The sequence below is a fragment of the Clinocottus analis genome, unplaced genomic scaffold (assembly GCF_023055335.1).
Source record: "Clinocottus analis isolate CAN_PGR_092001 unplaced genomic scaffold, fCliAna1.0.p SCAF_8, whole genome shotgun sequence".
In the NCBI taxonomy this organism is placed as follows: domain Eukaryota; kingdom Metazoa; phylum Chordata; class Actinopteri; order Perciformes; family Cottidae; genus Clinocottus; species Clinocottus analis.
Window position 1 is genome coordinate 16,578,061 of NW_027176240.1, and position 13,258 is coordinate 16,591,318.

A 13,258-nucleotide genomic window follows, 5' to 3' on the forward strand; every position below is an offset into this window, starting at 1 on the left:
CCAACCAACAGCAGCCAGCAGTTTAAACCAATGATATGACATGGTGTCGAGCAAGCCATGTGTGCAGAGCCCCTGTGTGGGGAAGCAAAACATTGCTTTACATCTGCAGGTGTAATGCACAACATGTTGCTGTGATTTGCCACAGAGATTCAACTTAAAATGCAAACTCGGCACAACTATTCGACGCAACACAAAATATTACTTGAGAATAAATGAGAAAGTCATCGAGGCTCCTCCTCCTCATCCTCTTACTCCTCCTCCTCTCCAGATGGGCTTAATGTGGACGAGAGACACTGTCTGATGTTATAAATGTTTGCACACTTTGTGTGCGCATAAGCATTCTGAACAGTACGTTTTGGACAGAGTCAGCCAGGCCGAGCAGACTGGGGAGTATCCAGACCCGATCAAAGGCCTGAGCTCTGGTGTCTGTAAACAAACGGGAGGATTTTAGTCCCGCTGGCTCCCTCCTCTGAGGCCTCCTCCACACACCAAGCACTCTGTGTTACTCTTGGAGTCAGACTCTTAAAATAATAAGTGATGACCAGGGTGTTCCCTCCATACGAGCAGGGCCTGTCTGTCCCAACTGCAGGGCTCGCAACTCACATGAGAACACCTGCACGCGGCAACTTTTGAAGATGAAATCCTGCACATCTGCACGGAAATATGGTAAAAAGCCATTCTCACATTATTGGGTTACATTTTACAGGAAACGCCAGATATGTGCGCCTGTAGCGTTTGTGTGTGTTCTCTTGTTTCATCTTGGCCGAGAGAGCTGTCGTCAGCTGAACCACAAACGGAGCTCTGCCCCGGCCAATCAACTGTGAAGGAAGCGGTACTTTTCCCAACCTACAGTATCATGGCACTTATAGGATACAGTTCTAAGGGAAGACAAAAATTTGGGAGGAGACAAAAAAGATCAAGAGTCGGAGGGGAGAGAGCAGGTCGGGAGAAAAGGGAGGGAAACTAAAAGAGAGAACAAAAGAAGGGAATGGTCACCAACGAGAGGGGAAGCAACATCCAATCACTCCGCTATGTTTTGAGACACTTTGTAGTGACTGTAACTAATCTGGATACTCCAAAAGCTTTAATGCCCTACTTCATCATTTGCCTTAAACACTCCTGGGTTACATTTGATATGACATTCTTGTTTAATTTCCATCAGGATAAAAACACTTCAGCATCCTCTTTGCAGCACGAAGCAACAAAAATATGGATTATCATGAAGTATGATGACAGGCCGCCATCCCTGACGTGCCATCGGGCGCTACCAATAATCTCCACCATCTAATATGTTTCACATGAACAATGGGAGGGGCTTTCAAAACAACAGAAAGGGGGATGACGCGGATTGTCGAAGGCCTGGCAACCGACCTGAGAGCAGAGTAGGAGCCCAGAGACAGCGAGGCGAAGTCCGGGTGGTAGTAAAAGTAGACGGAGGACACGCATGTCGGCAGGATATCGATCACCCCGACCGCCACAATGCGCCCGTCCAGCCAGTACTGCTGGTGGAAGGAGCCGTAGCCGACCTCGGGCCCGTCGGGAGAATGCTCCGCCTGGAGAGAGTCAGAGAGAGAACAACGCTGAGCGAAGGCACTCACGGGTCAAACGTGTCGTCTTGTGTGTCTCATAGTTTGTATGAAAAATACATAAATCACAGAGCAGGGATAATATGAGATTTAATAGGTCTGTTTTTATACTGTTTTACACACACACACACACACACACACACACACACACCTGTATGATGTTGTATCATAATACAGGCTTTTCCCCGCCAGGCCTCACACATAATGTGTGGGGGTGTACAGTAGCCTCACATTCAGCTCGCTAATGGCTCCCAAATGTGGAGCGAGAGCTGGGTGGAGTTGGGGCGGTGCAGGCGAGCCACAGAAACACTCCAGGAGAGGGCTTTTTTAATAAAAGACCCCGCATGAGCAAAATCCATTTCACCAGGCGGTGGTGGAGTGCTGCCAAGCTTTCTCCTCTACGTCGGTCTGCTCTCTCGCCATGTAGCATGAAAGAATGTGAGTGGAGGTGTCCACCCGTTCGCCTGAATCCACCCCATTAATAAAACGGTTAAGTGTTTGACACACGTTGCGTTTCTCATAGGGATCCACATGCTGGGTTTTTCAATCAAGTCACTTCACTGCTTTTATCACGGAGGCTTAAGACTAGAGGCTCGGGGTTAGGGTTAAAAGTCATAGCAAGCTGGGGTATTGGTTTGTGTGTGTGTGTGAGTGAGTGAGTGAGTGTGTGAGCGAGCGTGTGTGTGTGTGTGTCTTTCTTTAGTGCACTAGTAACAGGATCCTTCACATTCGCCAACATTCATCTGGACTCAGTTATATAGCGCAGACGCTGCTAGTTATCACAACACTGAGAGAGCTAGCTCGCTAATCCATCGCGCCACCGGGCCCACACTCTGATCAAATTAAACCAAACAACAGACACACACACACACACACACACACACACACACAGGGCTATACATCACCAATGAGGTGACTGTGTGCTACATTCCTCCTCACCACCATGCATGGTTTTTTTCAGCAGAGCTGGTAGTAAAAGTTTAAAAATGATATCCCACTAGCACTGGCCTCTTGAACACTCAGGTCTGATTACCTGTCTGACACAATATAGACCAGAGTGAGTCCATTTACTTGTCTGTGTCTGTGGGGGTAGCTGAGTGGGAAAGGATGATTAAATTGTCTCAATGCTGCGCCACATCAGACACCATTCGATACGAGATTAAAATGTTGTGGGTTTCGGCAAAAAAGGAGGGAGGAATCAAGAAAAAAACGAAGAAGAAAAAAAACAGTTACTTGGGGGGCGGCCGGGGGTATTGAAGGGTGACAGGCACCACATCTGGAGCAAGCACTCTATGTGGCTGTGAGTGTGCCGAAGGTTGAGGGAACTGTCCGTCTGTGAAAGCAGGCCGCCTGTTATTTCTTGGCACCAGTTCCCCCAGAAACACTGGAGGCTTTGTCAGAGGCCCTTCTGTGTCAGTTAAGAAGTTGTAAGTAAAAGAAAAAGAGCGAGAGGTGATCAGCGTGTGGAAGAAAGGGAGGTTTTTTTCCCTTCTTATCCACTTCGAGCATAAATGCTTGAGCACAATTATATAGCCGTGGGTGCCTGTGCACAAAGAAGCAATGTCTGTCTGAGTTTGCATGTTGGTTTGTGAGTTCAGACCGCGTTCAAGGCCGATCTTGTCTGACTGACCTGTGCGTCACCTCAGACGACAGCTTAATGGTTGTGTCCTTGCCACTGTGACAACAATCTAAACATGCTCTGGAACATTTCAAACCACCCAGAGTTTCCCCTGCAGCCCCAAATCGCTCTCATATGGCCTCAATGCAGGGCCCTGTGAGCCGTGTGCAGCGTGGTTCTTTCAACCATGGAGAAATGTCAGAAACGGGAACCGGGAGCACGACACCGACTTTTTGAGACTTTCTGTGGAGCATCTGTGTCGAGTGGCTTATTGTAGCAAATCACACCCAAATATGAGTCCGATTTGGCTCTGAGGACCGTCCGACATGGCAGAGAAGTGTGAAAACAGAATAAAGTTTGAAGAAAAGTGTCCGACTGTATGCTGACAAAAACTTTGTATTGACTTTGTACGATTTTTTAAGCAAAATAAGTGCGATATTTTTCACATGATGTCATAATATGAATAACATCTCCAAACCTTAAAAATGACAAATTTCATTCCCATTGTTTGAATTTACGATGCCGCTTTGAATTTTTTTTTGTGTGAAACAAAAATGTCCTCCCTTTCTAATGATGATGTTTTTTCCAGTCATGTTTTTCACAAACACTTGAAAGGACATAATTTATATGTGGTTAAAAAGTTAACGGAACAATTTATGGCCCCGCTAGATTCTGCAGTGCACTGATGCCTTTTAAACATTAATTTATGTGTTTTATGAGCAACACATTGATGGAAACCCACAATCTGGATAGAGAGGGGAGTGTTTCAGTCAATGTGATGAAACTCCACAAAGCATCTGATCAAAGCTGTTTTTTGGGATAATTAACAGAATAAACAAAGGCCCAAGAGAATGTGACATATCTTAGTTGAAGAACAGATTTTGGAAATAGCTTTGTGTTTATTCCATTTCCTCAGAACAATAGCGAATTAGCAAATCTATTTGGGATGGTTTCGTTTAGTTTCTTGCTTGCTTGCTTTTCAGATTCGTTTTCTCCGTGGTATTGACCTTCCCAGAGTTTTATTTGTCGTATTCATTTGTAATTTTCTTCATTTTCTTGTTTTATTTGAATCAGCATTCATTCACCATCCTCTATAATGTTGTAAATTATTTTGAAGACGCACTAAAACGAGTGGGGTTTCCTTTTTTTTCAAGTATGGGCGAGGGTCATTGCTGTGGATACACATCACATTCTGGCTCCTCACTGCTTTAAGGTTGTAATCTAATTAGATGAAGGTTTACCATGTTAACTATTTATTTGTTATTTGCTCAACATCAACCGTGCAAATCTGCAACTTCGCGTTGCTCGACCAGTTAATTCTGGCTCTAAACACGTACAGATGTTGCTCTCTAGCTCTCTCTCTAATGTGCACGCGCTCACAACCACAGAGAGCGATCCCCGTGAGCAGGCTGCAGGTGTAGCACAGCTCGTATCACAAGCACCGTTATCACGCACACGTCAGTGTGCGTTTCTCCCGAGCTGAAAAGGACCAAAGAGAAATTGACTCATTTGCAGAAGCGTTCTTCTGTTTTACAGTAGATCCAGCTGGTGGACTCCTCTGCATTTGGCTTACTGTACTGTAGCTGAGGCATGCACAGTGGGGGTCTGTGTCTTCACTACTATGGTATGTCAGCTGGTGCATTCCCTGCTGATGTGTATCTCAGTTTCTTTGCATAACGAAAATGATCCTTCTCTTATCTCTCAGGGAAAGAGACCAAATCACAGAGAGACAGCCGGAGAGCGAGAGGTTGAGCGTTGTGGCCATAAAAGAAAACCTTGTGACTAATTGGCCAACACCCCTGTTAATGAGTGTTTGCCCCTTGGTTAGACACATTAGGAGGCTGTTTAGAAAAATAAATAGAAACAGAAGGAGTGCACGAACTAGGCACAGCCCGTGAAACCTAGAGTTCCTACAGCACATGCCACTTCGACCTCACCAAGGTCAAGTGCAGAGACATAGAAACCTGCAGGCCTGCTCCTCATCATGTCTGCAGGTATTGAGGATGTGCCACTGTTTAGTGTTTATCAGGCTGCACGAACGTGTTTACGCATCTGTTTGTGTGCGTGAACTCTTTTTTATTTTCTTAAACAGAGGAATCAGGGACAGCTGATGTTCATTACCTCAGAGTTCCAGCCTGGATCTGCTGCAATTTTGGTGGAGTGAAACACAACAACGCACAAATAAGACGTTCATTGAGACGGTCATAAGTCAGACGACCTGGATCCTGGTTAGCTGCAGTTGGATTTGTAAGTATTCCGTTTGCATACATTTGTATAAATACCGGCTTACATGTGAGCTGATGAACCACAGAGTATGCAGGTCCATGTGGTAAGTGGCTGTGTGTGTGTGTGTGTATTTTAATAGCACTCGGATTGGAGACAGATGTAGGCCGACACGCAGAGGTAGCGCATAATCACTCTGAAATGGAGAGCATTTGGAGAGAGACAGGAGAAGACAAGGGGGGGTCAGAGAAAGACATAAAAACACGTTGGGCGAGAGGAGGCCAAAGGAACGGAGACGGCATCCTGAACTAGTGTGTGTGTGTGTGTGTGTGTGTGTGTGTGTGTGTGTGTGTAATAATTCAGTGAGCCCGGCCTCTAGCCTTGACGAGGTGATAAAAGCTTGTTTCCTATAAACACTAATGATGTTCATTAGTGAGGACCTAAGGGGGCCCACGGGGCAACACAAAGTGACTGTGTTTGCGTCTTCGTGTCAGTCGGGTTGTGTGCGCTCATGGACCCTCAATCCTATTAAAGTGGCTGTAATAAGTGCCCATCCTGGGTCTAATTGCTGGTGTAATTGTCCTGACCCGACAGGTCCACTGGTGTTTCTGAAGGCTGCGGCTCACCAGGCCTGCTAAGTGCTCAGTGTTCACATCTCCCTTCGTGACCACAGAAAATACCACACCTCAACGGTGAATCCTCTTTCAGATGCCATCAATATCCTTCCTATTACAGCCATAGAAAAATCTAATGAGTCAATTGACTTGAAGCAATATTGTATTAATTTAAAGCTATGATAGGCAGTATAATTTTGCCGTCATTCGACAAAAAAATAGAATTTGCCTTCAGCATAATTTAATCAAGGAGGTCTTGAGAGAAACCCAGGCTTCTGCTCCTTCTCTTGGCTCTGTCTTCAGGCTTAGGAAATTCTACTAGTGGCTTCGCACATGCAGATGTCCTTGCACATTAATTCAGTGAAAGCCCAATCCAATGGTGGAGTATCCTGCAGGAAAAGCCGCTATTCCAGCATTGGCAACAACTGCCTACACTGCAAAGCAGTTGTTTTTCATTGTATGACGGGGTTGCACAACAACAATATCCAAAGAGGAAGAAAAAAACTACAAAAAACTAATTTAGCCTTCTGCACAAGTGAGCTAGCTGTAGCCAGCTACGCACTCTGCTCAACTACGAGCAACATTTTCTCTTCATCTCTTCAGTTGTTTAACCCTCCAAGGTTACCGTGGAATTTTGCCTTATGACAGCAAAAACATACTGTCGGCTTCTGGTGCTTTAATCTGTACCACACCACATGAAGTGAAGAGCAGAGGAAAGGCACATTATGTGGAGGCCACAGGAAAGGACTGGTCCGAAGACCTTGTGCCAAACAGTTGCAACACAATCTGGACACCATATTTCACTGTTTTCCTCCTTCAGCGCCCCCTTTCACTTAGACGGGGCTGAATTAAAACCCCTCCGATATGAAAGAAAAACCCCTTCCTGAATCCCTTAACCCCCCTGCTCAATCCAGCTGGAGGGATCTGGAAGGAAAAGAGAAAGAAAGAAAGAAAGAAAGAAATAAAGAGAGAGAGAGAGAGAGGGGGGGGGGGGGGGGGATGGTGGGTACCTATGTGCTGGACGAGGGGGACTTGTGTACATTTAGCCTTTTACCCTTATGAGTGTGTTTGATGATGAACTAATCTGCAACGCTGGACTTTTTCCAAATCATTATCATTAATATCATCATCATCATCATCATCATCATCATCATCTCCATGACAGTAATTTCGCCGGGAGGACATTTTCTTTGCCGTTAAATCATTACAGGTAACACATACGGCTGAATAGAGCCATTTAAAAAAAATGATTAAACTGTCAACAGGCCAAAGGAAATACATACCTCTAGTGGTGAATCACAGAGAAACCTCCGGAACTGTGGAGAGGGGGGTGTGGGGGTGAGGGTGGAGGTGAGGGTGGGGAAGAGAGAAAAACAGTTAGTTCTCCGGGTCACCAAATGAAAACCATACCATCTCTATTGCTTTTCCATATAGTTTATCCCTCCGTCTTTTCCCCCCTCACTCAGGTGTCACATATGATGGAAAAACTGTATTTACACAAATGAAAACATTTAACCCGTTAACTGAGGCTCACAATCCAGGGAGGACATTGAGACAGCTTAAATGATCAGCCTTGCCTTCCTTGAGCACAAGATATTTAGGTCCGTGGAATCATCAAATCTTACATCCATTCTCTACACTTTTTTTTTCTTCCTGCGCTTCCTTCTTTTTGTTAGCACCGGGGTTGAGAGCAGTGGGTTTACAGACTAGCTGACCAGCAGGACTGGAAGACCAAACGGAGCCCGCCGCAATGTCTCGGGCCACAAACCCGATCTATAACGAGAACCAGAGCGGCCACAGCGGAGCGGTGATTGACAGCTTTTGGGTTTTACCCCGTCTATCGGACCCGCTGCGCCGCACCGCAGCTTCAAGTTCATATTTCACAAGGAAATGCTACAATTCCAGCCGCGTCTTTCATACGCAGTAATGTTCAACTTGGGCTCCACTGTCTGGTGATCAGGACGGGAGTCTAAAATAGCAACGAACGAAGCATCATTACACACAAGATAGAGAGGTGTTAAAAAGATAGGAATACACATACAAGGAGGGCATATGAATTAAGTTATTGCAATTATCACACTCTTGTGGTTGGCTGCTGGGTTTTTTGTCTTGATTTTCCTCTTTGAAACCCAGACTCTAGGCTTCCTAGCTTCTCTGCCACTCGCGATTTCATTTCCGCCAGGACGGCTGGTGTTTGGAAAAGGACTAAACGCTCACAGTCTCTGTCAATAAATGGACGATTCCAAGTTCATCCTGGACACGCTGCAGCCCCAGGAAGCCCCATACTGGGACGGGTGTCGGTCTTTCCCTCTCATTAGAACGAAAATGCTCTACAAGTTGGAGAAATACCCATAAGCACAACAACATCCTCCGTCTGCGTGCACAGCAGTGCAGCTGGTGACGGCGTCGACTGCTGACGGCATGGTTCGCTCCTTGCTTAGGTGCAACTCAAAATCCTGACAGTTCCACAAACTCATCTCTGTTAATCTGCCACAGCTGTGTGTGTGTGTGTGTGTGTGTGTGTGTTTGTGTGTTTGGATGACACTTATGCAGTGTTTTCCAACACGGGCAATGTTTTGGCAGTGAGGGGCTGCAGAATGATGCATCGTCATCTGTCATTTCTATTTTACCTTGGCCCGAAGTAAACTGTTTTCACTACCTTTCAAAGTCGCTCACTTCAGTTGGATTCCCGTCATAAAAATGACTAAATCCAACGAACATATTACTGACGTTCCAGTCAGGAAAATAAACGACTCTATAAAATGTCAGGCCAAACCTAAAAAGCGACAGAACTAAAATAAAAAACAATGCATGCCCTTTTTTTTTGTTGCTGAGAGGTAATGTCGAGAGCTGTAAATGACTCGTAAACTGTGCACCCCGCAGCGCAGGAGACTTCGACAAGATGCCAGAGCGCTGTCTTTACCCTCGACCTCAACCCTGGACGGAGAGAAGCAGAGGGCATGTGTACTTGCAAAATCTTTACATGCAGTTACTGCACTTTAGTTGATAACGATCTCTACTCATGCAAAAACATGCTTATCAAGTTCCCCACCTGTGTAAACCATGGCAGTAAAGTGTAATTTCCCTTTCCTAACTTCGACTCCTTGTGACTACTGCACTCTGCCAGTTAACAAATTACCAACAGCAGCCCCTCCCGATGTGCAATACTGCCGTCGGGCTCAAATGAAACTTTTGTTTAAACCTCACAAAAAAAAAAAACACTAAACGGTTTACCAACAGAACAACAGCTGCAGTTATTAGATGACATCATTTCTGAAAGGCCATGAAAGGCTCCGGCTGCTGTGCGTGTGTGGAGCTGTGAATCTCCAATTGACTTTGTAGTGAAACGCTGCAATATTTTATGAGTAAGTTGTGTGTGAGCGTTTAAACATTAGAGCCCGTTAATGTACGCAAACGCTTACTTGGATGCGTGTTAAGTTCTGATTGCTTGTCACAGTCCTCGGTCCCTTGTCCGCCATTACCAGGCACTCACCGTGGGGGCTGATGGGTAATCGTACCAAGGTGAAAGAGCATAGCAACTTTCCACTGCTCGACTGGTCGAGGCCGCTCTCTCTCCTGGAGCCTGGCTGACCCCTCTCCAGCCACTGACAAACAACAGACCACACGGCCCAGCCAGGCGGACACTCAAACAATCAGAGATAACTCATTAACACACACATGCACACTCTGCAGGAGACAGACGGTCTAATGTGTAGGTACCGTCCCTCGGGCATGGAGATGGCAGGGGAACTAACATGCAAGTACAATCTCAGCTTCCTCTCCCTCTCTGCGTCTCTAAAACAAACGACGCATATGCCTGTGAACGCAGCCGTGTCCACAGTGCCTTCTGGAACATTCTCATCTACAACACATGGAGTCCATCACTTCCTCTCCAACTCTCCCTTTCCGAAAGTAAACACTCATCTGTGTACGATTAGAAGGGCGAGCAGCCGTTTCTCACTCTCTCACACACACGCACATAATCGCTACTATGACCTCTCGTCATTGTGCTCTTTCGGTCAACTGGCTGCACTTATTTCAGCGACAACGTGCCTGTATTATCTCCATCACATTAGAAAATACAAAAAAACAACCCCTGTCTTTCTCTCTTCACCAGCCATTTTCTGACAATCTTTGTTTCACTTCAGTGTGCAGCAGAGGAGCTGCATGATCCTAGCTGTAGTACACAGGCCAATAAGTTAATACAAAGAAAAGCGAGGTATGCTGCTTATAGAAGGTTTCATTGGATATCTCGTTATTGTGCATAACCATGTTGCAAAAAGCGTTGAGCCAAGCCAAAAGTTATTTTCTTCAATCATTTCTTCTGACATTTACCACTTTGCATTTTATTGCCATTTCGAAGCTTATTCCATATACTTATTTTTTTCATGTGTCTTGGTTAAGGTCCCGGCCATCAAGAAGAGTAAATACAGATTTAACAGGATTTGTTTTCTTCAAAATGAATGCCACATGTGCAGGAACTCAGAGTCACGGCTCAGCAAAACAGTTAAGACCACTAAGTGTGAGTAAGTGTGTGTGTCCGTGTGTGTGTGTGTGTGTGTGTGTGTCTAAATAATTGCAAGTTTGTGCTTCAACTCTGTCAGGAAAGCCTAATTGTGTTGTGGAAGGAATAATGTCTGGCTCCCTTCCAGTCATGGTATGACAGGAAATGCATACATCCTTAAACAAACTAAACCAGTCCCCTCTAGGATATCATACTGTCTAATGGTAGTACAATTTGGCCAGAGTAATTGAACTAGGGTAACGCACGCACGCAAGCACGCACGCGCCACCTGGCTCTGAGCCAGGCTGACGGCATTCCACGTTCTGTCCCAAGGTAATACTTTAATGGATTAATAAATACCTCAACAAATACTAAATGGCCCAACTTCCTAGGTAGCAACAGCAGGAATAGAACGGTATGGCACCAAGATTTGCCATCTCCGCATCAACAATGTGTTTTCCATTTCTTAACAAAAGCCACAGGACCGTTGGGGCGGGCGGTGGGGGGGGGGGGGGGCTTTGAGCTTCTGGGAAGACATCAGGCGAGTTGACCTGCAGTTTGACTGCTGGCGAGAAAATAAAAAAGGTGTTCACCGCTGTGGGCTCAGGACTGGCTGCCACAGCAGTGAGTCCAACAAAAGGGAATATAATAAAGACAGCTTTGTTTGAGTGGGAACATTTAGGGATGCCCATGTGCAAGTTAACTGCACGAGGAGAGGGACAGGATGGCAACTGCAGTTCTAGTACTAAGGAGGCAACAGACGAGGCACTTTATAGAGGCCGATCCCAGGACGATGGAGCTGTGGATATATCTCTATACATAATTGCATCACGGTGTGATCCCATTGAACGACAATAAATTATCATATTGAATTATCGCTCAACCCTAGATGTAATCTTGGAGTCCCGCTTATACCATTCCTTGTGGAGATGTCGGGGTGAATTACGCTGAATGTCCTTCAGGGGTAATTCATCCAGTCCTAATTCACTCTGTGCTTTGACACCACACTACATTCAGTCAGTACACAACTTGGAAAGTCCATCAATAAAAAAAAAATCCTTTCGTATTTGGCACCCAAACAGACAGCGGCGGTGTTTGCCCAGCTCCAGAACTTTCCTTTTTTTGTTTGTTTGTTTATTTTCCTTTTCTTAAAATGACTCTTAAACCATCTGATGCCAGTACAGTTATAAACCTGAGCTGAAGGTGAAGTGCGCACACAACACGCACACAACACGCACAAACACACGCTCCCTTTAATAGTGCTAGTGTTATGGCACTAGGAAAGAATCTGCCACAGTCTGCCCAATCTGACAGCTTTTATTATTTATTAATTACCTTACTTTTTACAAGCTGGAGAATTCAAGTAATTTACTGAGGCCTGTTGGCAGGAGGGAGGAGGAGGTTGTTTTTCCAGCCCTGAGGGACAAAAGGCCCTCTCAGGTTAGTGAGCATGTCCAGTAGTTCTGCATCCTGACTAGACTTTATTTTCTCCTCCTATATTCATATGTAAAGTGGAGAAATGTAGGTGTATGTATATATATTTTTTATAGTCCAATTTACAGAGAACTATAAAATAATGTTCAAACTTTATGAATATATAATTCCCATTCATTGTTAAACAATACTTCTCATTCATTGTATGAACTTGTGAACGTCTTCTCTTTCTTTTATAGTTTAAAGTCGCAGCCTACACATTCAGAAAAACGTGCAGAAAAACGTTATTCATAAAGGACTTATCGAAGCCCAATGAATGCTACAACTCTCCCAATAGCATGCTCATGTGATGGACAGTGGGATAAACGGGTGTTGATCAAGGTGCAAATCGGTCTAAAAAAAAATCTCCAAATAGTCCAAGGTGACGTCTGAGGAGTGCTTGTTTCATCAGTCAAAAAATACTAACAACTAAAAGGCCCAGCGTGTAGGATTTAACAGGATTAATTGGCAAAACTGGAATATAAAATCCATCGCTATGTTTCTATCATTGTATACACTCCTGCACCCAAAACAAATATGTTTTTTTTTTTTTTTAGCCGTTTATATCTACAGTACCAGTCAAAAGTTTGGACACACCGTCACAAAAGCTTGTTCCACTACAGCTGTGTTACGCTCTCAGACACCACAGGACGGCTGAGAGGACTGCGATGTTTTCTTTTCTGTATTCGTCATGTGTTTAGGTTACAGAATATGTTGTAACAAATATGTTATTTTGCATGAAAGGGTTCGTAAAAAAAAAAGTTGTGTTTCATCCATGCAGAACAAAATGCTGTACAACAGTTAGTAGCAGACTGACAATTGAAAAGAGCAGAAAGAGAAAACAATCCTCTCAGCAACAGTTAGATAAGAATAGAAGGAATCACCAGTTAAAATGAACTGGAAGCTTAGCATAACAAAAGTGTGGATTTAAAAAGGAATACGTTCCTGTTTCAAGTGCACAAATATGCCTGTAAAAAGAGTGTTAATATTAACAGTTAGTTTAGGGTTAGCACTATTTTAATTGGATCAATGAAGATCATATGGACAAACAAAATCAGTGTAAAACTATTCAATCTCACCACTTAGGGCCCAAAATATTTAGAGCCCAAAGCACCGTTGTGTTTCAAGAATGAGTGAAGGGTCATTTATGCAAATCAAAGAAAGCTAGCTATTTGGGAGAAATACAGTTGCAACAGTATTCTCGCCTGAGAAGTAACACTTTGACTTTGCCTAAACACAA

The 13,258-nt window shown here is 44.6% G+C and overlaps 1 protein-coding gene across 5 annotated transcripts in view; it reads right to left on the reverse strand.

Annotated features, from left to right (window-relative positions):
* Positions 1–13,258, reverse strand: part of LOC137779821 (arginyl-tRNA--protein transferase 1) — a 52,468-nt gene that overhangs the window by 24,323 nt on the left and 14,887 nt on the right. For all 5 annotated transcript variants that reach the window (XM_068568021.1, XM_068568019.1, XM_068568017.1 and 2 more), the window contains 2 exons: positions 7,325–7,357; positions 1,372–1,553 (listed from right to left, as the gene is read on the reverse strand). In XM_068568021.1, coding sequence (XP_068424122.1) covers positions 1,372–1,553; positions 7,325–7,357 — 215 coding nt within the window. The remainder of the gene's footprint in view (positions 1–1,371; positions 1,554–7,324; positions 7,358–13,258) is intronic.